Source organism: Sardina pilchardus, chromosome 24 (genome assembly GCF_963854185.1).
Source record: "Sardina pilchardus chromosome 24, fSarPil1.1, whole genome shotgun sequence".
NCBI classification, from domain to species: domain Eukaryota; kingdom Metazoa; phylum Chordata; class Actinopteri; order Clupeiformes; family Clupeidae; genus Sardina; species Sardina pilchardus.
In genome coordinates, this window is record NC_085017.1 from 11,118,298 (window position 1) to 11,144,405 (window position 26,108).

The following is a 26,108-nucleotide window of genomic DNA, read 5'->3' on the forward strand; positions in this document are numbered from 1 at the left end:
CAGTGACCTGGAATTTTTGGGCCAGTGGAACAGGCCCAAAGGAACAGGGTGTCTGAGTGGAGATGAATTGTCTCGTCAAGAGTAGCGGGAGTGATAAAAATAGCACCAGTTTTTTGACATCGTTCGTAGACTCAGTGGACACACACAGGAGACCAGTTTGCTATGTCATCGTAGGGGTAACAATCCCACAGTGTAGACCAATGTTAGGACAGTTTACACTTCACTCCGTGTCAGATCTCATGCTCAATTTTGGCTCTGAATTTTAGAATAACTGACTTTGTGTAGGTTTGAGTCGTTTTTACAGTTCACTGTCAAAAAAAAAGGCATGGTGGTATTGATTTCGAGAACTTTTCCATATTTGTTTAATGTTGACTCCATACTATCAATCTAATGATGTGCTGGATTGAAGTTGTTACCAGTTGTCATTTTATGTCTTAGGTGTGATAAGTTGCGCAGATGATTCTGTGTTGTTGCTTTTTTTTACAACCCTAAACCCCTACGTACAACCCTAAAACAGTATCTTTCATCAGACACAGGAATGCCCATCTGATAATCTGTTTACAGTGCAGTGGTTACTGCTCTCGTGTTATTCTGTAGCTGGCTCTGATGTAACATGTGGATTGGAAACCGCTCATGAGCATAAATTCTCATTGACTGCTCACACCATGGCAACCTACCTCTGGTTCCATTATTGACATCTTTATGCGCTCAGCCTCCTATTTGACTTGGTGTTGGCCTGTGCTCTATACCTGATAGTATCTCTGCCTCAGAGGCAAACGGGCGATAATGCTGTTTAGTAGGAATAATGATGAAGCTTTATTTATGTAGAAACAGACATGCCGACCCTTTGAATCAAAGGCTGTTTTTTTTAAATCAGCACTCCCCATCGATTTTTTAACAAATATAGACATATACAGTATACATTCCCTTTTGAGTTGTTTTTATTTCACAGTCTGGACCGGACGGAAATGTTGCCATATCTTCTTCTCCCATTGCTGTTAATTGGCTAAATCTTAGCTCTTAATTAAGTGTGACTGGAAACGGATGAGAAAGTCCTTTGTGAGAGTGACCACAGTTATACTTTACAATGAGTGTGCCAATGGGTGCGATCTAGCTCAGCTTGCCTTTCTTACTTTCATTTTAATGATTCCACACACAGTCAGATTACATAGCTGGCTAATATTATTTTAAACATTTTTCTATTCATGTCTAGACAGATACAGCTTGAGATTTCGGGATGTGCACACAGTACATGCGATTTATTCCTAGTGAATATTGCTGGGCTTAGATAACTCTCTAAAAATGCTTTACCTCCTGTTGTGTTTGATATTATATGAGAGATGAGAAAACAAAACAAATTCTGCCTGGTTACTTATGACTACTTTGGAGTGAAAGATCTTTAAGCTTGCAATCATGCCACACGTGATTGTGGCCCATTTGACGAGGCTGCCAGCTCACCTGTGTTAAAGTGCTTTGAGGTTTATTGTAACACATGCATTTGCTGTATAAATTAAGTTGAAGAATTAAAGACAAATGTTTGGTTGTGAAAATGTTGACGGTTATTTTCTGTTTCCTCCTTTCACCGCCTCCTTCCTGACCTGAGTGTGTGTGTTTGTATATGTTGGTGTGTGTGTGTGTGTGTGTGTGTGTGTGTGTGTGTGTGTGTGTGTGTCTGGCTTTTCCATTGCTCTGTCTCTTAGGTGCTATTTTTAGTTGCCCTGTTTTTTCTCTCTCCACTTTTGTATCTGTCTCTCTCTGTCATTACGAGTAGAATTAGCAAGGAAGACACTCTCTCTCCCCCTCTTTCCCTCTCTCTCTCTTATGTTTGAATGAATGAATTATCTTTATCATGATGCTTCTATGTGTAATTTCAAGCATGTAATGGATTCACACAGATACTGTTCTAGTGCCATATAGGAGAGAGAGCAAGAGAGAGAGAGAGAGAGATGACCATGGGAGTGTGTGTGTGTGTGTACACGCGTTTGTGTGTGTGTGTGTACTGTGGCAGGAGTAGGCCAGACTGTCTGTGGGATCACAGATGGTCATTTAACCACCCAAAGAGACCCAGCGTCTCTGTGATCGTTTGCCTTGGTCTCCCACTGCAGTCCTGCTGCATCAGAATGCCACCGCGCTGATGCCCTGGCTGACCTACGCCGTCCATCCGGCTGTGCCCGTTTGTGTTGCCATGCGGGCACCGTGTACCTACGCGCCAGCCACCTCCACTACTCAATTGAGGATGATTAACAGTCCTTAATGCCAAACCAATCGTGCTAAGTGTGCCAGAGTCATTCATTAGCCTTAATTGTTTGCCAGTTTGCTTACCGCTGATGAATAGTACAGCACTCAGTAAGTCATCGTTTATTTCTGTCAACTAAAAACTGTCCATTTTTGTCATTCACATAAATCCATGCATCTTTGGCATACAAGCAACTGCCAAATTATATGTGTTTTTAAAGAAAAGTTTAACTTAATCATGACATTAAATCACATTATACATAATCAGTACCTTCACATTGTCAAGTAAAATCATTTCTAATACTTTATGAGACATTCATGCCTAGTCTTAACACTACATAGTGGATCACTGACCACAACTGATGATGGCCTGTTACAAATAAATATAAACTCTATTTATCTATCTGTTGAGCCAATAAAGTACTATTGGAACATATATAATGTGTGCCTATAAATGAGGCTGAAATGTCCTTCTAATGTAAGACTTTCAGACTGACGTACTGGCAAAGACACAGAGAAGCAGTTGTACAGTGACCTCTTCCATGATTTAGTCCTTGTGCGGCACTGGGGAGTCTGTCAGATACCAACAGTTTGATGTACACGGAACTATAGGTCAGTAAGAGCTGCCGGGCGATAGCCTGTGGAAAAAGAAACCGTTTTTTTTTTTTTTTCGCGAGGTGAATGAGTCAATAGTAAAATACTTCACATGATAACTTCTGTTAAGATATTCTGAGCATTGCGTCTGCAAATATTTTTTTCAACTGAGTTACATTTGCCATCCATTTCAATTCCCATTTTACATTTAAAGGTATTCAAATGTTTAGTGTACGCTGTGCTAGCATTATGTACCAATGGCATAGACTTGATGACTTAAACTGTATTTTACTCATCTGTCAATAGCACAGCCTGTTTTTACATACCTGTGCCGGTATGGTAGGGTCTGGCACAAGGCTGAGGTTTTTGGTGAGTTTTGTCTCCTCCCGCTGATTAAAGGGGGTACTGTCATCTCTGTCTTCATTCTCCTCCAACAATGGACGCTCCTCTTCAGGAACATCACGGTCCAGTGATATTGCATCATTGTCATAGTGTATGACCTCTGTCACCAACGTCAGCTTAGACATTCTTTTCTTTAGCTTTTTCTGAAAATGTTTGAAACGCAAACATTTTGGAAAATGGCTATTATGAGCTTGGTCATTTGTGCATTTTGTGAGTTTGATTGATTAAAATATTATTTAGATACAACAATAATAAGGATGAAGTTTAGTTTATCAAAGCTGAGGAATAGATTCCTAGCTGTGTTAAGCCATAATGTCTATTTTGGGGGTTTGATCATCTTTGCATTGATCTCAGCATGCAATACCTTTGCCACAAAGAGCAAGGCTGCCAAAGGACGTGTAAGGTTATAGCCTACAGATCAATACTAGTATACAACAACACAAATCAATACACGTACCTGCAGCTCATTCCTGACTAAACTGTCCTCAAGAGTTTGAGTGAGGCCAGCCAAACACGGTGTCAAGTCCCAGTAGACACAGAAGAGCTGAGGCAGACCGACAGGATAGAAATGCAGTGAAGGAAGTATATGGACAGGCAGCACCAACAGGTCACATTTGCAACAAAAAATAATCCTTGTAAACCACCTTAGACTGAGATCTTGTTAAACCTTACACAGAAACAGAAATGCCTTAGAAATGGAAGCACTTCCTATTTATTTAAGGTAACACATCAGCACGGTTTGTGTGTGTAAAATGTACTGTGCAATTAAACTGTAGTAATATGGAAAAAACTATTGTGAATGAATAAATGACTTGAATACATTCAGTGTGGTTAAAAAAGCTAAAGGATGAAAGCTTGCTGAAAATAGTGGATAAAGACAAGGGGCAAAATATGACTAGATTTCTCAAAAATACTCAGACATAAGGCCACTGGTGTTCACTTGAATTCTTGATTTAAAACAATAATGCTGGAGATTTGAAGATCCTAGGAATTGCAGTGACTAGGTGAATCCCATTAAGATTCATTGTTTGAAAATCTAGCACAGGGATTTATGCCTTGCAGCCAGTGTTACCAACTGTCTCTTCCAGGGGGCTATTAAACAAATAGCGCATAAAGACCATACCTGCAGTGTTCCTGTACAGTGCTGTACCCAGTCTGCCACTCCTATTAGCAGAGAGTGTCTAATCAGCCTCTCGTTCACCTGGATCAGCCGGGTGTCTGTGTTGATGTTGATCTGTCGAGAGCCATTTTGAGTCAAGAGTTCAATGTGTACTATTTGTGTGGACATGTGGGCTTTGTTAGGCATTGCAGGACTCATAGACCCACTGCAGCTTATTTGGTAACAGTACAGACAACTGATAGCATTTACAAATAAACACATGCAAATATATATACAGTATGTATATATATACTGTACGTATAGATATATTAATGGCAATTTAATAAATTACATTGTAGCCTTAGACCAGCACCATAATGAGTCACGTCGTCACCTTCATTGGCATCATCATGTTCATCTCCTCTGCTTTACTCATAATTGTAACCACTAAGCTGTGGCAAGCTCAGCAGTGGTATAGTGGTTAAGGAGCTGGACTAGCATGCATTTCAGTAGCCTGAAAGCGTTGTGGATTCCATTCACAGCTTCTACCACTGAGCACGGCACTTGACCTCAAGTTGCTCGGGGGACAATGTGGTCCCTTGTAATAGAATTGACATGTAGGTACAGTAGGCCTAAGTCACTTTGGATAAAAAGTGTCTGCTGAATAAATAAATGTAAATGTAAGCTGTTCTATAACCATTACCATGATTAGCTGTCCCCAATTAAGTTTTCAGCTCAACAGCAGAAATAGTCAACACGTCATGTGTTTCCACTGACGTACCTCTTTGCTGCTGTGGTGGAGTATAAGGAGAATCACTGTGCTGAAGATGATGGACACCAGGCTGACACAGAGACAGAGAACCCAAATATCTGTGATGGCCTCCCCCATGTAATGATGCACAGAAGAGTACAACGCACACCATAGCGCTACATACAGCACCTGGCAGGGGACAAAAAGGACAGCTTTAGCCTACAGGAATCACTTTTGACTTTTGCTTTTCTGTCAGCAATTAGGATCTGGCCTGCAGTTGTCCATAACAAAATACAGAGAAAGATATGAAAAGTGGAAAAGGTATCAATGCAAAACCTGGAATATATACAAATATATTATATATATGATGTGTCATTACTGGGCCTAGGATGAAGTTGAAGAGGTTGGAGTTGAAAAAGAGGAATCTGCGAACAGATGGTTTGCCGAAAGCTATCTGAAGAGGAGCCTCAAAGTCTTGTGTAGGGATCTGTAGAGAAAGGGGCATCAAAAAAGATTTGTCTAGTCAAACTGTTTCCTGGGCAAGCAAAAACAAGACATGAAAGCACCTTAATAATCTATTCTAGGCGTATAGAGTGAACATTATCTGCATACAATCAGAACTGCAATATCGTTCCGTATTTTGATTATTTTTCATGATAAGCATGCATGGCTCATGACACAGCATGAACTCGGAAGATTTTGAAACAAAGATTTCATTCAAGGAAGTGGTGTTTCTACACAACTGACAAAGGAACTGTTGTTTGTATCAACTTGTTTTAAGCAAATATGAGAGAAATAAGAGAGAAACAAGAGAGAGAGTTGGCTTGAATGGGATTTACAATAACCTTAAAGCCCGCTTGCTCCAGAAGACCCTGACAGAGTGGAAGGTCAAACCTTGGGCTGAACACAGAGGAACTGGGAACAGCCAACACACACTGGCCTAGAAACACATAAATGATGAAAAATGCATAATTTCTGTAACTTGTATTCATTTAACTGGACCTCTGAAGTGCTTTAATAAAGAGGATAATCAAATACAAGAAAATAACCGGAGAGAAATCGAAGATGTCAAAGCCAACTGAAAGATTAAACGTTGTGGTCAGTAGTGACTAAGAAATCTCACACATTTTGTCTCATGATAATCAGACAGTTGTAACGCTCAACATATGACATGTCTTGATAGGGCGAGGCACAAGTTTCACACATGAAAGGAGTGAGCCAGCCAGATGTAAAGTTTAAGAAAGAAACTTTAGGATACTAACCATTAGTCCATTTAGGTGTTGTACTGTTCCATGCTTGTGTTCTGGTGGGCTGAAGGTGTGATTCTGTATCCCTAGCAACACCAGCTGAACTATCTTGTGTCAGTTTGGGTCTGTCTTCCATATTTACTGCATATTATGGTCCCTGGAGAAGAACACACAAGCATGGTATAGGTGTGCTTCATGTATGAGAGCAACAAAAATCATTGAATGGAAAAGATTAGAAACTGTAAAATCATATTAGTATGAACAGTAACATCTATCATCTACTGTACCTGGAAGAAGATGAAAGATGTCATGCGAATCAAATTAAACAGTACTGCTCGATAGGATCAAAATGCAGTCTCATTCTAAGCACCGAAGTAAGTGACATCTTCATGAAGGGATAAACATCACAACTCACACTACTTCCCTTTCTCAAGTAAGGTCTTTCACTTCCACCGTGAGTGTTAATGAAGTGCTTATTATAAGACTAGTGTTTGACAGAAGTGACAATGTTATTTTAGTGTAGGCCTAGTTATTTTTTGGTTGTAGTCTTTTACAATCCAGTCTTTGAGTTTCAAATTTCTATATCAAAAGAAATGTAAACAGGAAATAAGTTTTTTTAAAAAGGGGTTCTCAGTTCTTTCGGCAAAGACTGCTGTGTTTTAGACTCTATTCTTATACACATAACTAAACTCAGATGGATAAAAAATAAACATAAAAACAACACACATACTTATGCAGATGAGCTGATAGTTCCACAGTAGATGCCATCACATGCGCAGTATTCACAACGATATACATACTCTGGTCCAAAAGCTTGACATTCTGAAGAAAATAATGACGAGATGTTGCAGTTACATATCCCATCTGAGAGAATGTATACCTTTTGCTTCCAGTCTTTCCCTCTGTTCTGTCAAACTTTTTGGCTATACACACTTAAATGCACACACACAGACACAAACACACCTACTGCTTGCCTGCGAATGAGCCGAGGACATTTTATTGGCGAAGTGTGAAAAAGCAGTCACTGTGATGACGGCTTAGTCTCCTCCCTTCCACTTGTCAGTTTCTTTTTTCTTCCTCCACCCTCTAAAACGACTTCAACTTCTTGAATTATAGATCTAACAACTTGGTAATCCTTTAAAATATCTATATTCATTTGACTTTCTTTCTACCATTCTGTTTATTCATACACACACACAGACTGCATTCTCTCTTGGCAGTTTACTTCCTGCTGAGGACCCTACATGAGACGCTTCTCTTGAGCACTCTTAAGTTTCTTCCCCCGTGTTTTTGTTCCTGTTCTCTCTGTCTTTAGTTCCTTTCCTCATTCTATTCTCTCAGTATCCCTTTCTCTGTCTCACTCTGTCTGTGGGCAAGCATGTGACTTGGATCAGCTGGGCCACATGACTAAAAGAATTCCCATAGTATTTCTCAGCCTCATGGGGAGTGTGCATGTGTTCACTCACACCAATGGAGGTCTTATTCTCACAGGAAATCTAGTTTCATTAGTTCATATCACGACTTGAAATGAATGCCACGCCCTGAGTGAGGCTGTTGAGGTAGGCCTATAGAAAGCAGCCAGATGAAATCCTACTTCATTAGCGCACCACCAATTATTTTGGTTTTTGTTTTGTATTGTTTTGTTTCTGAAAAGCACTCAGATTCTCTGTGAAATCCACTTCTCAGTGGTCTCCAAGGTTAAATAAGACAAGAGGATTTCTCACCTCTTTCATTGAATTATAGTCTCTGTTTGCTGTAGGCTACTGTATCTCTCGCTCACAGTAGGCTACATCCGCACACACTAACTCACTCACACAGACAGACAGACAGACAGACAGACAGACAGACACACACACACACACACACAGACACACACACACACACTTCACTGTTTTTAAATGTATAATGGTGTTTAATACTTCACACTTCATGATGTCCACATGTACACTTGTCTGGTTCACATACACGTGTACATGTGTCTGGTTTAGGCTACTAAATAATGCTTTTAAGCACAGACAATTTGAATCACCATAAACGGACACAATACAATGTTCTAATAGAGTAATTCTGGTTGCCTGTGAAATGCTTTCTCCTTCTCATCTGTGGGCCTACACGTAATATATTATCTCTTACCACTTCGAAAATCTTTGTTCTCATGTTTTTATCAGGGACTGTTCTGTTGCGCATGCGTCTACTAGTCCTCCTTAGCAAAGTAGTAGATGTCAACTGCACGGGCGAGTAGTCCCAGGTAGCTAAATTCACCAACAGTTCGAGGATGTCTGGGGATGACTTATGACTGAAAACAGAGAATTATATTAGCTGCTTAGCTGGATTTTTACTTCTTACAGATTGGAATAACCCCTAGTACAATGGACCACGATTGTGCGGACACAGATTCTGAAGGCCGGTGGCAGAACCTATATGTTGTAAGTTAAGTTTATGCCATACACTAACATGCTAGCTAGTCTGCAAGCTCATGTCATTTTGTGCATTAAAGCAGCCAGCTGGCCATCCAAGTTAGCTCTCTAGCTAGCAGGGTAGTTCGCAGTTTCTGTGTTTGTTTGACTGGAGAACAGAAAGGCGTTGTTTGCTACCCTTTACATATATAATTCCGAATGTCTCCATATTACATTTTGCGCTCTAACTGTCAATCAACTATATGTTACTGAAATCGCTTATATTAGTCACAAATCTTTCTATCGATGGCATTATAGCTAGCTAGTATCAATGCTAGCTAACTTGGTACACTATTCATTGAAATGCGTAGGTTACGTGACACGCTATGTTTAGACAAATCAATGTAATGATGGACTGGCTAATGTTATGTTATTTGCGGTTTATTGGCATATGGTCTCTGTGAATCAATACCATCAAAAACGCGTTGAATGGCTCCACCTTTCATGAAGCATTTTATTAAGTTTGCAATCTGCAAATATTTCTGTCACCAACGTTAGCTATCCTTACCTAGCTAAACAACTCCTGACTTGCTAGCCGGGGATAATTGAATTAACATAAACTGACGTTGGCTCTGCTGGCTTGGTTGCTAGTAAACTAACTAAACATTGACAGCTTACAATCATTGAAACCTTGCTGCCGCTAGTAAACAATTATACTGCACATGTGTTTACAAGGGCTTCTACAAAGAGCCTAGGCTTGTGACAGAAGGGAACTTGCCTTTCGCTTAACTTAACTATCCTTGCGACAGCTAACGTGAAGTTAACGTTAGCTAGCTAACTTGAAACAACTTCAGTTTCGTTTAAAATTAACTCTGCTATCATTGTTAAACGCCTCGTATGAACTGAAATAACAAAGCCTAACCTCTTTTTGACCACGACATTCGAGTTAACGTTAGTAATGCTATTTGTTACCGTTGAGCAATTTGCCTCAGAGTAAGGTGTATACGGCTCGGTGGTCATGCTTCCAGTAAGTTTCTATTTTGGGAAACTACTAACGTTTTCTCGCCCTTCTGCTGCTCATGTATGTTGATTACGCTAACGTTTCTGGCAGTGGCGATAATTTGTCAGCATGGTCAGTAGACTGTCGTTGCGTTATATTTATGGTAGGCTATAGAGGCTATGTGGTTGTAAGCTGTGCGTCTTTGCTAGACGTTTGTCGATCTATCTTCAGGAAGTCGTAGCTAGCTAGTTGACTCACATGCTTGTTGTTTATTTGGAGATGCTACTGCGGGTCTGTTAATGCTTAACTATGCATACCAGAAAATACTTTTGGTTATCTTACGCGCGTGTATGTTTTTGTGTGCTGTATGGCTTCTAGGAAATACGCAACCAGTCCCACGAATGTCCTTACAAAGTGGCAAAATATCCAGAAAACAGGAATCGCAATCGATACAGAGATGTCAGCCCATGTAAGTCTGAAATTTGCCGTTCTTCTTATGAAGCGCTGACACACAGAATATTTGATTATTAGGCCTATCAATTGATGGATGTTTTTCAATGACTACCTTGTCTATTTGAATTATCCAGGTAGGCATGTTGTCACAATCACGACTGAATTGATTGAATATGATTTTCTTGTTTCTTTTCGTTCTTCACTGTTTTAGTCGACCACAGTCGAGTCAAACTAGAAAACACAGAAAATGATTACATTAATGCCAGTTTAGTGATGGTGGAGGAAGCCCAACGAAGTTACATCTTAACTCAGGTGAGTTGAGACTATTAATCATGTCTAATTTGGAGACCATTTGAGATAACTGACCTCTGTGCTTCGTCAAGAGCTTATCATGATATTGAGCCCCTTTTTTGGCTGGTGTAAAGTGAATAGTTTGAGTTGTTGTAGATTAACCTTGTGTCAAAAACCCTATAAGTCTTGATTGTGAGAAATCTTTTGAGAAAAGGACCACAGTTCCCGAGGTCAAACACTACTGGAAAGTCAGATGTTGGTTAGTGTGGGAGGACAGTGACTAGGCCTTCATCTAGTCAGGGACATTCCCACACATTCCTATAAGCAGGGGTCAAAATTAACTTTTTGAAATGTGAATATCTACCAGCCAGAGACAGATGAACTGGTGAAATCCACCAGCCATTCAATAGGAAATATGCATTTTCTGTCTGAAATCTACCAGCCAACTTCAACATTTACCAGCATTTGGCTGGTGGCTGGTGCTAATTTTGAGCCCTGCCTATAAGGGAGACCACTGCAATGCCTCAGCATTAGAATAGCTGTATTGTATGCATGTACATGCACAAATCTTTTTTTCTGATCTTGATTTCTGCACTGTGCATGTGTTGCCATTTATTTGATGCCTACGTTCCTTTGAATTACTAAATTCAAATTCTGTGTGCAGGAGTGCTCCTCCTTACCACTGTTTTGTATAGATAATTAATATAGGACAGTGCTGTTCTTTGTAATGTAGTGCACAGTGCACTGTGTAAGGTGTTCGTAGGGCTCAAAGCTCAAGCAGAGTTAGCATTTCCTTTGGTGTCAATGTGTTGGTCTGTCTTCCTGTCTGTGTGTTTTTGTGAGTGCATTCATGTGTCTTCCAGGGTTGGAGAGAAAATATGTGCCTTTTAATGTATTTGGGTGACTGACAAGGCAGATTAACCAAAGACCACCATATTTACACAATCAGAATATTACTGTATGTGACTTTTGAAAATATCATAAATATAATTGTATAATTTCCATAATTTTGATTATGTGTTTGTATCCATATAATCACCACTCAGGGTCCTTTGCGGAACACATGCGGCCACTTCTGGTTGATGATCTGGGAGCAGAAGACCAAAGCCATCGTCATGCTAAACCGTGTCATTGAGAAGGGATCGGTGTGTACACTGTTTCTATTCTGCTGTACTTCATGATGAGAAGTCTGTCACAGGGCAGGGTAGGCTAACAGAGAAAGACAAATAGCAATAGAAAGACCCACTATATTGCCCTGTGCAATCCAGGTGGCGATCATAGAGTCTAGTATGCAAACCTTACAGATTGTTTGAAATGGGTGGATACTAATCATATGTACATATGATTTGTATGTGCACAATTACATTAAATTGGAGTCATTACTTGTAGGCAAGATATATGCCTATGCATATGCCTTGTATAAGCAGAGTATTGTTTAGTTACTAGCAATCATATTTGATTGTCCATCCTATGTTCAAGTGTTTCAGTAGAAGAAAACATTAAGTTGCCGGTTGATGTATCTTCACATGCAAAAGGGAGTGATTTCTTTTGTGTGTGTCTAATTACTATTCATTGTTGATGTCTCTATAATTTGTGACATGCCTCAACCCATCCTGAGTGTGGAGGGGGGTGAGTCTGGGATGCCACCTCCTACTATTGGGCCCTCTGGGGTTCTTATGGGCTTAATTCAGGGAAACACTGATTAAGGAAGGAAGGTGCCTGCTTCATAACCCCAGTGAAATGGTTGTTCTATTGGTGCTGAGCCCACCCCCACCCCCCGCTGTGTTGGTTCTTTGGTTTGGCATTCAGGCTACTGCTAGTGCTGAGAAGCTGTGATTTTTGGTTGTTGATTTGCCATTTTGCCAGATTGATTGGCCCACGGTGGAAAATCCCACACCTATAGCATAAGGCCACACATTCTAATTCTGTCACCACCATATTAATGCACTGAAGCAGTCGATTTCTGAAGTAGTCCGCTGTATGGCTTGCCGAGGTCTTTGATTGACAGGTCACTTGGGACATTAGGTTGATAACGACAGCTTGTCACTGGATGTGGGAAAGTAATTTTGTGCAGTATGTTCCTTGTGTTATTGCTGTTGCCTTGCATGGGAGTTCTTCAGTTGTATAGATCTCTAAATGTCCATTTAGGGCATTATATACTTGTGCACAGCACCAGTTTGTAGGATAGTTTCACACCATCAACAGCAAAGGACCGATCAGTAAACTTGCATTGTTATCTGTTTTGCATTTTCAGCACATCTGAAACTAAATATGATTATCCCGTAATCTTTGTTTGAAGAAATCCTGCTGAATCAAAGCTGTTGGTTTCATCCAATAAACCGCTAAACAGCAGGGATGTATTGCTTTTTCGCTGTAGTAAGGGAAATCCATTTTAAGTTTGTTAGTCATTTGTAAGCATTCTTGACGGCAATGTTTTTTTTGTTGACAACACTTAAGGGTCAGCCCATTGCTACCAAAGATCCTTGATTTCTTCTCTGCTTCAGCCTTCTCCGTTGCTGCTGTAGAACACATCCTTCCTTAAATCTAATTGTGATGCAGCTCCTGTATGATGTTCCTATGGTGAACCAGCTACACATGGATAGATCATGGATGTGTGTTAGAAATTATGTGTATATTAAAAATATGTGTATATCGAGGACTCCAATGTTCCACAGAGGTTTATACTGTAACGTATATGTTAATCTCCCATACTGTAGTTGAAAAAGAAACTTCGGTTCATGCTTATCAGTCATCTTCATAGAGATCACATAGTTTCACTTTCATAATAACCCAAACGTAACAAGGAAGAATACACAATAAATGTGAAATCTGACTGGGTTGGGAAGAGATTTTAAGTGTCAATTCTAACTTTGAATTGACGCTTAAAATCTCTTCCCAACCCAGTCAGATTTCACTTTTTTTTACACATTTCTTGTGTATTCTTCCTTGTTACTGCTGGGTTATTATGAAAGTGAAACTATGTGATCTCTATGAAGATGACTGATAAGCATGAACCGAAGTTTCTTTTTCAACTATGGGAGATTAACATACTGTATATGTTACAGTATAAACCTCTGTGGAACATTGGAGTCCTCGATATACACATGTGTTTGCACCCTTACCTTAGCAGACAGTACTGCACATTTCTCTTGTAACAGTAAGGATTTTTTTTTTTTTTTTGCCTTTAAGGAAGTTATTTGAAAGTAAACACTCCCATTCTCATAACCAGAACCACAGCTTTTCTGCTGAGTCAGTAAAACAATGCGCGTCTTTGACTGTACGAGAGGGATGAGGTTTTCTGTAGGGTAGCAGTCATAAGAAACTGAATTCCTACAACCCTACTAAAGAACTTCTTGTAGCAGTGACTGCCATATGAGGCAGATGGAATGAATGAATGAATGACCTCCATTGGCTGTGTGAGCTGTTTTGTAAGGGCGTCTGGTGTGGGATCTCACCCGCTCCAAACTGTACGGGTGCCTCTCATTCGTCTTTTATATATCCTCCTTTCCTTCCTCGATCCTTCTCACTGATCTAGATGAAGAATGATGGGGCGACAACAATGGGATAGTCTATCCAGTGCTAGTTATAGATCAGTGGGACCTAGTCTGGAGGACCGAGCGTCGAGGGTCGAGGAGGGATGTTGAGAGAGGCCCTATGGGTTCTGTGTTTTTTAACTTCCCTATCCCGTCTTCTCTCCAATTCTGTCCTCACAGGAGAAATGTGCTCAATACTGGCCAACTCAGGAGGAGCACGACATGACCTTCAGGGACACGCGCTTCAAGGTGACGCTTGTGTCCGAAGACGTCAAGTCCTACTACACCACCAGAGTTTTGGAGTTGCAAAATATCACTGTAAGAATTTTTATCTGTCGCCTACGTGTTTCCACAGGATCAGTGTGTGCATTTTTAACATGTGTCATACACTCTTTGCAAGACTGATTTCGGGCGTTGCTTTTACCTTACCCGAAAGAGATACACGTATCCACCTGCTTCTTGCAGCCTACCTCCTAAACGCCAAAGCTGCTGTCAGATGTTCCTCAATAACACTCAATAATGTTTATGTGATGTGTTAATCACAACATTTCTTCCAGTTTGACAGTTTGACAACAGCTGGTTCTAGAGTAGGCTATTTAGTTAGGCCACTTGTTCTGGAGTAGGCTATTCAGTTAGCCCGCTTGTTCTGGAGTAGGCTATTTAGTTAAGCCGCTTGTTCTGGAGTAGGCTATTTAGTTAGCCCGCTTGTTCTGGAGTAGGCTATTCAGTTAGCCCGCTTGCTTGTGAAACTCACTTGTGGTGCATTGTGCACCCGCTTCCCTATTTAGGTTTTAGGTTGCCAGATCTTTTGACAAAATAATTGAAATTGAAAGTAAGTGATTGTACACCCTACACATACACAATCTGGCAACCTGGGAAATGTCAGACTAACCGAAAAAATGAATGGATCCATGATTTTAAAATGACGTTTGGTCATGCAAATTGTGGGAGTTTTCTGAGAGAGAAAAAAAAAACGGGAGGGCCCTGGGAGATGACGTTCAAATACAGGATGGGTGAAACGTGTGTTGCCAGGTGTGCAGGATGCACTTTTGAAGCTGCGCAAAGGGCACATCAACACCATCAAAAAATAAGTGTTTTGCTTTTACTTGAGTCATTGTTGTTTCTGCTAAACCTCCATTTATACAAATCCCTTCAAAAGATGATCACAAGGAATGCAGAACAAGCATACAAACTACATCCTTAACCTTAACAGAAATGGATAAGCAAACAGTGTTTGAACTGATTTAAGTCGCAGCATGTCTGATTTAAGTCTGATCATGTCTGCACTTGTTACAAAGGTGAGACATTAAAACAACAAACCAAAAATATGAAAATAATGGAATTGGAGCAACAATATATTACAAGTGGCAGCTTTTGGACTGAAAACATTACGTAGACTAACTTTGAGCAAAATGTTTTTCTTTTTTTTTTTCAAGACTTTTCAATAACCATTTTGTTCACGTCCTTATTCAAGTATTTTCCACTCATTTTGTATTTTGCCCTGTGTGTGTGTCTACAGACGGGGGAGATGAGGCAGCTTTATCACTTTCATTACACCACCTGGCCAGACTTTGGTGTCCCAGAATCTCCCGCATCCTTCCTCAACTTCCTGTTCAAGGTGCGCGAGTCGGGCTCTCTGGGGCCAGACCATGGGCCTGCGGTGGTGCACTGCAGTGCGGGGATTGGTCGATCTGGAACCTTCTCCCTGGTAGACACCTGCTTGGTTCTTGTAAGTGACTCGTCTGAAAGTCAACATTCTGTCAGCCGACAGGAACACACGCACACATTAACTTCATTAGTTTTAGCATGTTTGTCTTTCCCATTGTTAATTAGTTTAATTGCGCGGCATTTGTTTAACACAGGGCAAGTTGGCATTATTTCACATTAGTATTATATTGCAAAACTAAAGGTGGATTAAGCGTAAGTTTAAGTATAAAATGAACAATTAGGCACAATCCATGTCCAGTCATTGCTAAATGAGGAATGAATGGCTCACAATGAGTAAGTGATGCCAAAAATACCATTTGTTTATGTAATGCTGTACATCCTCCTGGAAGGTTCTATGTAACACTGCATATCATGATGGGAGTTTGTTAATGTTGCTTTGGCCTGAAACTCTTTGTTGCTCTCAGATGGAGAGGCGGAAGGACCCAACATCAGTTGACATCAAGAAGATTCTCCTGGACATGAGGCGGTACCGCATGGGCCTGATTCAGACGGCCGACCAGCTTCGCTTCTCCTACATGGCTGTAAAGGAGGGCGCCAAGTGCACCGTGGAAGACTCGTCGGTGCAGGTACACCCAATACCATAAGCAGCTGTTACAGCTCAGTTCAGCTTCAGTACTTACATGTGGTCACATGATACAAGTGGATCATGGCATTCACATTCATTTCTTTGTAGAAACGGTGGAAAGAGCTCTCCAGAGAGGACCACGAGCCTACAGCTGACTCCCCACCTCCGGGACAAGCCTCCAAGACCCCTTCAGACAAGATCAATGGCTGTCAGCTGTCCCGTTTGGAGGATCAGGCCGATGGGGAGACGGGCAAGCGGACGGGAACGGACTCCCCCAGCAAGGACCAGGAAGCTGATGGAGCCTTGGGAAAGTGAGTAACGTCTATGGCCCCAACTCAACCTCTCCCCTCGATCCTCGGTCCTGCAGGCTCGTTCCCACTGGATAGACTATCCCATTGTTGCCGCCCCATCATTCTTTATCTAGATCAGTGGGAACAAGGACCGAGGAAGGAATGGAGGATACATAAAAAGACAAATGAGAGAGGCCCTATGAGACAGGAGTGAGGGAGGATCAGGGAGGCCTTGAGGAATATTATGGACTGAATAGGCTTGTGGCTTCGAGAAATAAGTAGTCACCTCACCTCTTATTGAAGTACTTTAACCACTTCGAGGAGGTGAAAGACGTGGCTAAGTCAGAAACACTTTAAAGTCACAGAAGCAAAAACAAATGGAATATCTTTAATTGCTTCAGAGATTCAGTTTGATTTGGCATTTAGCTACCATATACATTAAATCAAAATAGTCATGTTGATGTAACTGGGTTCTATGGTATGAAAGCAAATAAGGACATTGTCTTAAGAAGCAGATTAGAATAGATCCAGAGGTGGAAAAGTCCAGCTTCAGAAAGTCCTACCTGTACTCATTTAAACCAGCTGATTCTAATGATCACAACTACGCTCAGTTTGGTAGAGCAACTAATTAGTGAGATCGCCTGTGTTAAGTGCTAAGGTAGAACCAATACACAGTTGGATTTTTATTTTCTGAAGCTGGACTTTTCCACCTCCTGACTAGATCTCTAGTATGAGAGGAAGACGAAAAGCACTGTGATGCCCTGGATACTATAGCTGATAAGCCGCGTATGTAGACTCCTCTGAAGAGCCTGTTTGGTTCTTGTGTTCCAGCGGGCGAAAGCGACACCGGGACGAGAGGCTGTCCAACTCCACGCAAAAGACGCCGCAGAAGCAGACAAAGCCCAGACTAGGAGACTCGGAGAAGAAGAGGAAAAGGTGATGCTGCTGCTGCTGCTGTTGTCTTGAGGGGTTATTTTAGTTTCAGTTTGTTTGTTTTGATGTTATTTTAGTTTTATTCTATGTGAAGACTATCCTTAAATGTGACTCACAAACTCCATTTTCATTCTTTTTTGTTTTTTTCCCCCCCTCTTGTCCGAAAAATAAAAATGCTTTATCATCTGCAGTGATGCAATTCTGATGGCAATATAGCATTTCCCATCTATCTGTAGATATTGAATCTCTGTGTCAGTGTTTTTTTTTTTCATATAAATTTGTGTTTTCTGCATTATGCAAGGAAATTTGATGCCTGAAAAAGAAACAAGACCCTGAATGGACAAGAAATTGAGGAAATGCATTGTGCCTTCAAAATTACATCACTGTGAATCTAGAACATTTCAATTATTTTCAAGAAAAGCGTCATACGGCACATTCAACGGCAGTACCAGCTGTCAGATCAAGAAGTCTAATGTCCAGGTCAATTTTAGGATTGCATACTTTTCGACAGCATAATACATTTTCCTGTATTATGAAAGTGGATGGTATTTTTGAGGGCAAGGATCCTTTCGTCAATGTGCCTTTGATCTTGAGATTCTGGCTCTTGCAAACCTCTGCCTTGTTGTTCCTCCAAACAGTTTGGCCTGCATTTGCTGTACATGACACAAAGAGACAGGGGGAGAGGTCCTGTTGGGTGCCATTTAACGGTAGCGTCTTGAAGATTATTTATGAGAAGCAATTGGCCCTAGTTTTTGCCTGGGCCGCCCAGACCTGTACGTGAGCGAAAGGTTGTTGGAGTGTGGTTTGTGTGTTTTTCTCGTGCCGTGGCCATGTGTTGCTTCTGTGTGTGTGTGTGTGTGTGTGTTAGGCCTTCGGCTGTTGTACTTTACGTTGGCAGTAGGGGTGTAATGATATAGAAGCTATTCTTTTCATCTCCATTTGATCCTGATTCAGATTTTTTAATTTTTTTTTAGATATGAAATCATCTTAAAATGGGTACCAAAAATGTTCATATACCTATTATTCTACAAATGCCAATAAGGTTTACCAGAAACGGGTGCAATAAAATGCTAAATAAAAAAATTGAAAAATACATAGCTTGTCTAGTATAAATGCAAGTAATACATTGCATATCCAATCAAATTCACCATTTAATTTAGATGTCTAATTTGGATGCAAAGTTAAATTAAGACAATGTGTAAAATCCAAACTGCTGTTGTAATCTTCATCATTCTTTGGTACCACGTCTAGTCTAGCCAAGGTTATGTCCTCTACCTTGCTGCCCATCATATACAGCAAGAATAAGATCTAGATTTGATACTTAGAAATGTAGGTTTTTCATTCAATGCATCTACAGATGTATTTCCAACTCACCAATTTCAAGCAGGAGTGTTTTATAATTCTGTTGTTTTTTCCCCTCCCTGCAGCCTTACTAGCTTAACCTTCACTCCTGTGAGGGCCAACAGTGTATGAACACGTTTGAATTAGACTCAACATCCATTTTTGCTCATAGAATATTTCCTGATTATTCAGAGCTGTTACAAAATCATTCCACCCCTAGTTGGCAGCATGGTGTGTGTTTTCTGTCTTCAGGTGTCTGGTCGTCCCCTCTGCTGGAGAATAGGGATTTAGAGATGGTCTGTCAATGGTGTAAGTCATAGCTGTAGGTTTAGCTCTGAGCATTGGAGCCTCTCTGCTCTCCGATGCCTTTGTTCCTTGCCCTTATCGTGCACACTGAAGAAATTAGACATTTCTTCATGTCCTTAGTGGACTATGATGAATTGATGATGGTGCAATTTCCTTAAGTTGTTGACAACAGTTGTTTCACCAGAACTGTGTGTAGGACTTGGTCCATGTCCGGTGTTCTTGCTAACTATGCGGAGCCTTCCCTCAGAACAGCTGAGGGGACTCTTTCCAGGATAGGGGTTAAGACGCAATACTTTAATGCTTGTGTGTGTGTGTGTGTGTCTGGTATTCAGCTAATGATGAAGAGGCCTGGCCCCATGTTTCAGTTCAGCTCTTGGCCTCTTCCCTGCATGCGTTTAGGTTGCTCAATGCTCCAGATCAGCTAAGTGCATCTGATTCAGCACATCAAGGATTTTCTGGTGCAATTTGTTTTTTGATCTGCAAGTTTTTTTGTTTTTTTTTGTAATGCATCAAGAGCAGAGACACCTAAAACATGCAGTTAGGAACTGTATACAGTACATCCAATGAGCTGCACCCAATATCACGGCCATTCTCATTCTGTGACTAACATCCTTCGGACCCTCTTGGCCTATTTCTTTATCACTGTTTCGAAATGCCATGACTCAGTCAGTTTGACTTTAGAGACTGTGTGTGTGTGTGTGTTCCTGACAGGGCAAGAACCAATGATGCCTGATTCCATGGCAACACCAGCAGGGATCTGTAGTCCTTGTCTTCATCTTCCTTCTCCTCCAGCACCTCAAACTCCATCCACATGCCTCCCCACAAGAACTGTTTACAGCGTACATGTGGACGTACTATTGGAGCGACGGCGTCGGGCCATGAACACACCAGCACGGTCATCATAGTTGGATTGCTTTTGGGTTGTTTTTACAATGTCATTCGGTTTTGTTTGTTTGTTTTTCTCTTAACTTGCTTTTTTTTTTTGTTACATTGGAGAGAAGAACAGCAAAGCAACTGAACTAGGCCAATGTCTTGACAGCTTCTTATGCTTTTGATATATAAATATATATATACATATGTACTTGTATTTTTAGACAGCCTTTTTCAAAGGCAAGATGAAATGTTCTATTTTTTATAAGAAATTACTTGAAATTTCCTATCATGCCCAGGGTCTAACCTCAGACCACATGAGACATTACCCAGTCTTGCTTCAGGAATGCTTTCATTTGTGTACATAGTGTACTTTTAAAAGTGTAAGAACACAAAGTATTTTAAATTGTACAAAAAAATAATGGGGAAACATTGTTATTTGGTTGAAAAAAAAACACATTGTGCCCATGATCAGTTGCCCTTTGAATGAAATTTAAATGAAGTCTAACATTTCATTATTTGAGACTATAACCAACCAATAAAACTGACATCCTTTAGTTTCGAAACACAAAGCGTTCTTGTTTCTTCACACAACATTGACTTCTGACAAATTACAGTGCCCATTAACTAGTGCCTTTTTCACAAAATGAAGATATTCCTAAACATCTTCCTGCCACAATCCAATAAGATGCCCAGCTTCACCTCTGAATTCATAACAGTAATTTGTTCCCATCCTTTTTTCTATAGCGGGCTTGCTACAACAGGTGAGGGATGGTTTTCTATTACATCACAATGCAAGTGGCCCTGCTGGGAAAGAGGCAGGGCATCCAGCCAGCAGCGTTCCTATCTGCACATTAGCATAGGCAGTCTTCCAGAAACCTAGGAAATGCTCAAGAGACTGATAGGGTTCCCAGAACAATCAAAGGCCACACAGAACAGCAGGCTTTTTTTCTCCTCCTTTGTTACACTGAGGGCTTTCTCAGTTCAAGGGCTTGGGTAAATTGAAAAGGGGATTCAATGTGAATGTCTTCATGTCTAAACATTGTGGTCCTCCAGCTTTTCCAGAGGGCCGGATGAGGGTATGGTGAAGTGACCCAAGACATAAGGAAGTGATGGGCATATCTATTTTTGTATGTCGGGTACAGGTGTCTTTTTTCCCAGTTCAGTCTTAGAATATTGCTGGAGGAATGCCGCCGCCAAACAGCAGTTTCCAGGATGGGGGAATGTTCCACTGAGTTGAGCCCTGGGCCTGGAAGAGACAGATCATCCCTTACTTATTTACCCTTACAATCCACCAGCATCAATTCTGTTCAGTTGGTTGATTACATAATAGATGAACATGCTCTACAATATCCATTAATCTTAATCTATGAAGACATTTTAGAAATATTAAAGTAATGTCTAGAGTTGACAAGCAAAGCACACACTACACAATACATGCATTTGGTTTATGGAAAGTAATGTTAATATTTTATCAGGTTAGTTTTCTATCAAATGCATTCAAACACAAAGTAACATTGGCATGAGAAGGTTAAACAGTGGACAATGTGTTGTGACAAGTTGATGTTCATGATATTTTTATGAAGTGTCCAGAAGTGTTTTATTCTACCAAGCAGTAATGTGACATTGGAAGGTTCAACACCAAAATTAATGTTCCAATTGACAATGTGGGCTCGTCAGCTATGTGTTTTCCCATAAACTGATTTAGTATATTAGCCTGGCTAGCGCCTACCACTTCTCAAATGAGACGTGGTCTGGCAACCAGACGTTCATTTTCTCGTATTTGAAAAAAATGCCCAGATCCGTTAATTGGGCGCCACGGATGTCTATCAAATGCGTCTGTGCATAGCTCATCATGGTCTTGCTTTCTCCCCTGTTCTGTGATTGGCCACCAACATCAGGCGAAACTGTGGGTGTTAGTTTCCAGACTGCCTTAGCAGCGTGAAAGAAATCACTGCGCAAGGCAGGATGGGAACACCCAGGCTATTAGTATATGACATTTTTGTGTAATGTTTAGTGTTTCGGTCTACCATACAGTGAAGGGAGACACTGATATGTTTCAAAGTACCATGCAGTAAAGGCAGATATGTTTCCCAGCGCTTTTGCTCTTTGGACTAACTGAATGCATCTGGTTCAGAAATACTTACAGGTTTGCTGAGCAGGTGGAGCCAGTCGTTAAGATAATTCCCCAAGGCAAAAGCATCAGGAATGTTGTCTCCCTCTGAGCAGAAAATCAACACCACTGCCATGGGGATGTCCTCATTGCAGCTAAATACAGAGACAGCAGCACAGTATTTTACACACACATTTCAAGTCCATCAATGTCAAAGCGTCCCATTCACAACCAGTGTAGAGCATTTCATTATTCAGTAATAATGGTATTAGCCGTTTCCCAGTTTTTAATAGCACCTCCATATAGATAATACTGATTAAAAAAAGAAGGAAGGGCTTGGATTCCAGACAAACATTTGAAGTATTCCTCCTTCACATGACCATTTAGGTTTGAATTTCAGTATGTTAAAATATCCCAAAAGCCATTGTAGATACACTAAAGTAAAATAACCTACAAGAGTTCGGTTCTAAAGTGATATTTCATCACGTTAGATATCTGCTACACTGATCCTTGGTACTGTATTTGTTTCTGCTAACTCATCTGCAATACACATACACACATACATCATTCACCCCCTGCAGCTCTTACTCTTACACCCCCACACCCCCACCACCCCTCCATATGCACAACAGGCGAAGGAACAATTTCACTGCATTCTTTACTTTAGTAATGATATGCAGCATGTGACAAATAAACCTCCTTGTATCCTTTTATCTGATCCTACCAGTCAGTGTAGAGGCCCTTGGCGATACCCCCTCCAGGGATGACGAGTCTCTGTTCAGAGTCACTGACGCCTGGGAAGGCACACAACTTCTCCATCTCCCTCCACTCCAGCTCTTTAATCCTCGGTCCTGCCTCTTGTTGTAGTGCTGGACTGAGCAGGTAGCGCAGAGGGGTGCTGTAGAAACAGGGAAATGCGAACCACAACAACATTACAAGTGCATCATATTATGCAAACCAATGACCAGCGGTACACTCTGTAGGTCACGCAAGCTCTAGCTGAAGTTCAAATTCAGTTGTTATCTGGTCCTGTGCACATATCCAAAGAGCTTCCACAGTTATCAATAGCCACAATCTATCCAGCTTGGGCAACCCACATAAGAATATGGGTCTGCCCACGTACTGTGTGCAAACCATTCCAACTGTAGGGTAAGTTGCACTGACAAAGTAGCTTCTTGAAAGGACTCTAACACAATTTCAGACTAATATAAGATGCAGAGATATCAATGTTATGTTGAAGCTAGATATGCAGTTACCGTAAAATCAAAAGCAAGGGCTGTAACTGTCTTTAGATATCTATTAACTAAATTGTGATAGATTGACTTGCTTTACTTACCCCTGAATCTGTTGGTCATCCCTTTGGTATGCATGGCTACTTGCCAGCAGTACAGTTTTGCTGAATCCACTTGATTTTATCCAAGAAACAATGCTTTTCCGGAACGACTTGATCTTTGTCTACAAGTCAAACCACAGTCAGAGGATGTGTAATGACCAATTAGAGAGATATTAGCGGAATTGTGCTGATTGTTGGTAATTCAGACATACGAACCTGAAGGATAGGCGCCCTTATCTGGAGCACGGTGAGTTTCAATTCTTTAGAACAATATACTGGATAAGAGGAAACAATGCATATTGGTGAAACGACTGGGGAGGAAATACAGCACTAGACTCGTCCCTCATTTTCAAATGTAATTACAATTGGTTTACCAGGACAATGTTACCTTCTGCATTGGTGCTCAATTCGTTTGCGTTTTCTGCCGAAGTCGCGTATGGGTTGTTCCCTACCATCGGGATAAGACCATCGGAGTGAAAATAACCGACCTTTTCCAAGTGTAGCGTCGATATGATGAGGTCTGTTGCAAGCTGCCCGACATTTCCAACTGATACCGCTGGCTGTTAATACAAACAAACAGGTTTAAAACAATGCATGGCACCTAGCCTTGAATATGAGTTTGGCTAATGACAACATGGAAGTGGCAATGTGACAAAGCAAAATAAAATATACAAACCAGTATCAAAGTGTAGCTTTTAAAGGAAGGCCGGGTTTCGTCAATCGGCACAAACATTTTCAGCTAGTCCTAGCGACTAACTTTTTGGAAAATAAACACTTGTGATAGCTATTAGCTAATCAATATGTAAAAGTAGATAAACGTGTGAATTTTGCTTTCACTTCAAAATCGTTCAAAAGTTGAGGTCCTGGGTCCTTCGTTTAGAATGCGTAATGTGTACTGCTCTGGATATGCCTGAAAGAAAATATGGACGAAAAATGTAAGCGTGTAGAAGTGCAGAGTAAATGAATGCGACTATTTTTTTTTAATGAAAGGAAAGTGATTTATTGCTTATATCCCTTTCGGATTTGATTGATTAAATTACATTTATTTATTTATTTGAACGCTGTGCAGTTCTCGGCCGACCTGGTTGTGTAGTGCTGCAAAGATTGTGTATGTATAGGAGATAAGTAACTCTGAACAGCAACAGGCTACGGGCTCTACTATCAAGAAGCACACATGGTTTAAAAGGTTTAGAGGACGTGAGATAATCTATTGCCCACTTTGACAAGAACACATCTCTTTTCATATTTTCTTTTTTTAATCTTCTTCTATCTGTTTATCTTTTTTTTTTATCTAGAGTGAATAAGGTGTTATCTTAATCAACTGGATTTTGCCAGTCATGATTACAGAATTTAGAACAATACAATTACTTAAGATTAGTAAGGTGATTATATTTAAAAGATAAACAAGATTGGCCGACACCCAATTATGTTTACAAAGCTATTTTGGCTCCAACACAGTGAAAGAGGTGATATTGCTATAAAATGACTGCATTGTCTCTAAGATAGGGCCGGACGTCCCATGGGCTTAGGCTTACACTGCACATACTACAAATAGATGACGCTGGCTCAGCTCAGTGAATGTTGTCTTACCATCAAGCATGAGTCACTCACAGTTTTCTTGCAGCTTTTTTTTTAGATGAAGAGGCTGGAGCTTGCATGAATAGGACAGTATTACCGGAAGCTCACACTCAGCAGACAGTTAGTCACACTCTGTCCTCAGTCCCTTTTTTATGTTTCTCAAGTGAAACCATTTTTAGACCTTGAAGACACGCAGCATACCTGTCTGTCTTCACTTCATCTACCTTGAATAGGGCTATTACAGTGCCTTGTTTTCTATGTTCAGTGGTCTAGGCCTATTGATTGATTTTGGCCTCAAAATGCCGCAAAGATAGCCTGGAAATCCAGACCAAAATCTAGAAAGATTGAGGGTTTAAGATTAAGATTAACATTAAGATTACTTTATTGTGTCCCAAGGGAAATTTGTCTTGGACAAACAGGCTGCTACATCACATATAACATAACACCAGAAAGTGCTGACAGTGCAATCATAAAGTGCATACATACATACATACATACATACATACATTGCATTACAGAACAGGAAACCTCCGCTGACGGCCTGAGTTCAAGAGGTTAACAGAGAGTGGAATAAATGAAAATTTGTACCGGTTCAAATACCTTTTCTTATTTTTAACTGGAATGTTGTAACGTCTGCCAGAGGGTAGTAGTTTATATTCTGTGTTTAAGACATGAGAGGGATCTGCAATGATTTTTTCGTCTGGCTATTAGTAATGAAAATGGCCCGACTCGAGGGGCGGCACAAAAATATCACTGCACACAATTGGATACCACTACAACCAGTGTTAACTGACTGATTCCGGACTTCGACATCATAGCGCTCTCATCATCTGTTTAGCTCACCTCTGGCCCGCCTGTATCAGACACACCGATGGGATTGGTGCAGCTCGGCTCCAAGGGCATGGGTAATGAGTATAATTACTGATTGCCATAGTGACAGGCCCCACTACCCCTCTAATGAGACACAGAATACGTTTTAAAATGCAGATTTCCTCACATCTTGATGATAGTTAAATGTTGAAAAGGGTCCATTTGTTTTTAGTATTTCTC

At 40.7% G+C, this 26,108-nt stretch overlaps 3 protein-coding genes across 9 annotated transcripts; 1 reads left to right on the forward strand and 2 right to left on the reverse strand.

Moving 5' to 3' along the window:
* Nucleotides 1-2,343: 2,343 nt before the first annotated feature.
* On the reverse strand, nt 2,344-9,715 carry tmem268 (transmembrane protein 268). Of its 6 annotated transcripts, none has more exons than XM_062528770.1 (10): nt 9,697-9,715; nt 7,059-7,150; nt 6,344-6,485; nt 5,927-6,021; nt 5,461-5,568; nt 5,112-5,270; nt 4,355-4,465; nt 3,689-3,775; nt 3,156-3,374; nt 2,344-2,873 (listed from the first exon to the last, which is right to left on the reverse strand). In XM_062528770.1, exons 3-10 carry the CDS (start codon nt 6,462-6,464, stop codon nt 2,709-2,711), a joined length of 1,065 nt encoding a protein of 354 aa, XP_062384754.1. In that variant the 5' UTR covers nt 6,465-6,485; nt 7,059-7,150; nt 9,697-9,715; the 3' UTR covers nt 2,344-2,708. The 6 variants fall into 6 exon arrangements, with proteins under 6 accessions (XP_062384754.1, XP_062384751.1, XP_062384750.1 ...); XM_062528767.1 differs by lacking the exon at nt 9,697-9,715 and adding an exon at nt 8,462-8,601; XM_062528766.1 differs by lacking the exon at nt 9,697-9,715 and adding an exon at nt 7,292-7,532.
* On the forward strand, nt 8,615-20,606 carry ptpn2b (protein tyrosine phosphatase non-receptor type 2b). 2 transcript variants are annotated; one of them, XM_062528763.1, is made up of 11 exons: nt 8,615-8,754; nt 10,103-10,193; nt 10,389-10,489; nt 11,515-11,613; nt 14,182-14,319; nt 15,521-15,730; nt 16,134-16,295; nt 16,403-16,605; nt 17,416-17,520; nt 18,156-18,224; nt 19,876-20,606. In XM_062528763.1, exons 1-10 carry the CDS (start codon nt 8,698-8,700, stop codon nt 18,178-18,180), a joined length of 1,191 nt encoding a protein of 396 aa, XP_062384747.1. In that variant the 5' UTR covers nt 8,615-8,697; the 3' UTR covers nt 18,181-18,224; nt 19,876-20,606. The 2 variants fall into 2 exon arrangements, with proteins under 2 accessions (XP_062384747.1, XP_062384748.1); XM_062528764.1 differs by lacking the exon at nt 18,156-18,224.
* Nucleotides 20,574-24,358, reverse strand: psmg2 (proteasome (prosome, macropain) assembly chaperone 2). Its single transcript, XM_062528772.1, has 7 exons — nt 24,157-24,358; nt 23,869-24,040; nt 23,697-23,755; nt 23,484-23,602; nt 22,872-23,045; nt 22,182-22,302; nt 20,574-21,283 (listed from the first exon to the last, which is right to left on the reverse strand). Exons 1-7 carry the CDS (start codon nt 24,211-24,213, stop codon nt 21,203-21,205), a joined length of 783 nt encoding a protein of 260 aa, XP_062384756.1. The 5' UTR covers nt 24,214-24,358; the 3' UTR covers nt 20,574-21,202.
* Between the last annotated feature and the right edge of the window lie 1,750 nt (nt 24,359-26,108).

Bases quoted from the DNA above. Each gene is read 5' to 3' on its own strand.
- ptpn2b (XM_062528763.1), top strand. From the start codon at position 8,698: ATGGACCACGATTGTGCGGACACAGATTCTGAAGGCCGGTGGCAGAAC. The intron at 10,194-10,388 runs GTAAGTCTGAAA...TCACTGTTTTAG, and splicing joins ATACAGAGATGTCAGCCCAT to TCGACCACAGTCGAGTCAAA. The intron at 11,614-14,181 runs GTGTGTACACTG...CTGTCCTCACAG, and splicing joins GTGTCATTGAGAAGGGATCG to GAGAAATGTGCTCAATACTG.
- tmem268 (XM_062528770.1), bottom strand. From the start codon at position 6,464: ATGGAAGACAGACCCAAACTGACACAAGATAGTTCAGCTGGTGTTGCT. The intron at 3,776-4,354 runs GTATGGTCTTTA...GGTCTGCCTCAG, and splicing joins ACTGTACAGGAACACTGCAG to CTCTTCTGTGTCTACTGGGA. The intron at 3,375-3,688 runs GTACGTGTATTG...AAACATTTTCAG, and splicing joins TAGTCAGGAATGAGCTGCAG to AAAAAGCTAAAGAAAAGAAT.
- psmg2 (XM_062528772.1), bottom strand. From the start codon at position 24,213: ATGTTTGTGCCGATTGACGAAACCCGGCCTTCCTTTAAAAGCTACACT. The intron at 23,603-23,696 runs GTTCGTATGTCT...TTTGACTTGTAG, and splicing joins TAAGGGCGCCTATCCTTCAG to ACAAAGATCAAGTCGTTCCG. The intron at 23,046-23,483 runs GTAAGTAAAGCA...CTGTTTCTACAG, and splicing joins GATGACCAACAGATTCAGGG to CACCCCTCTGCGCTACCTGC.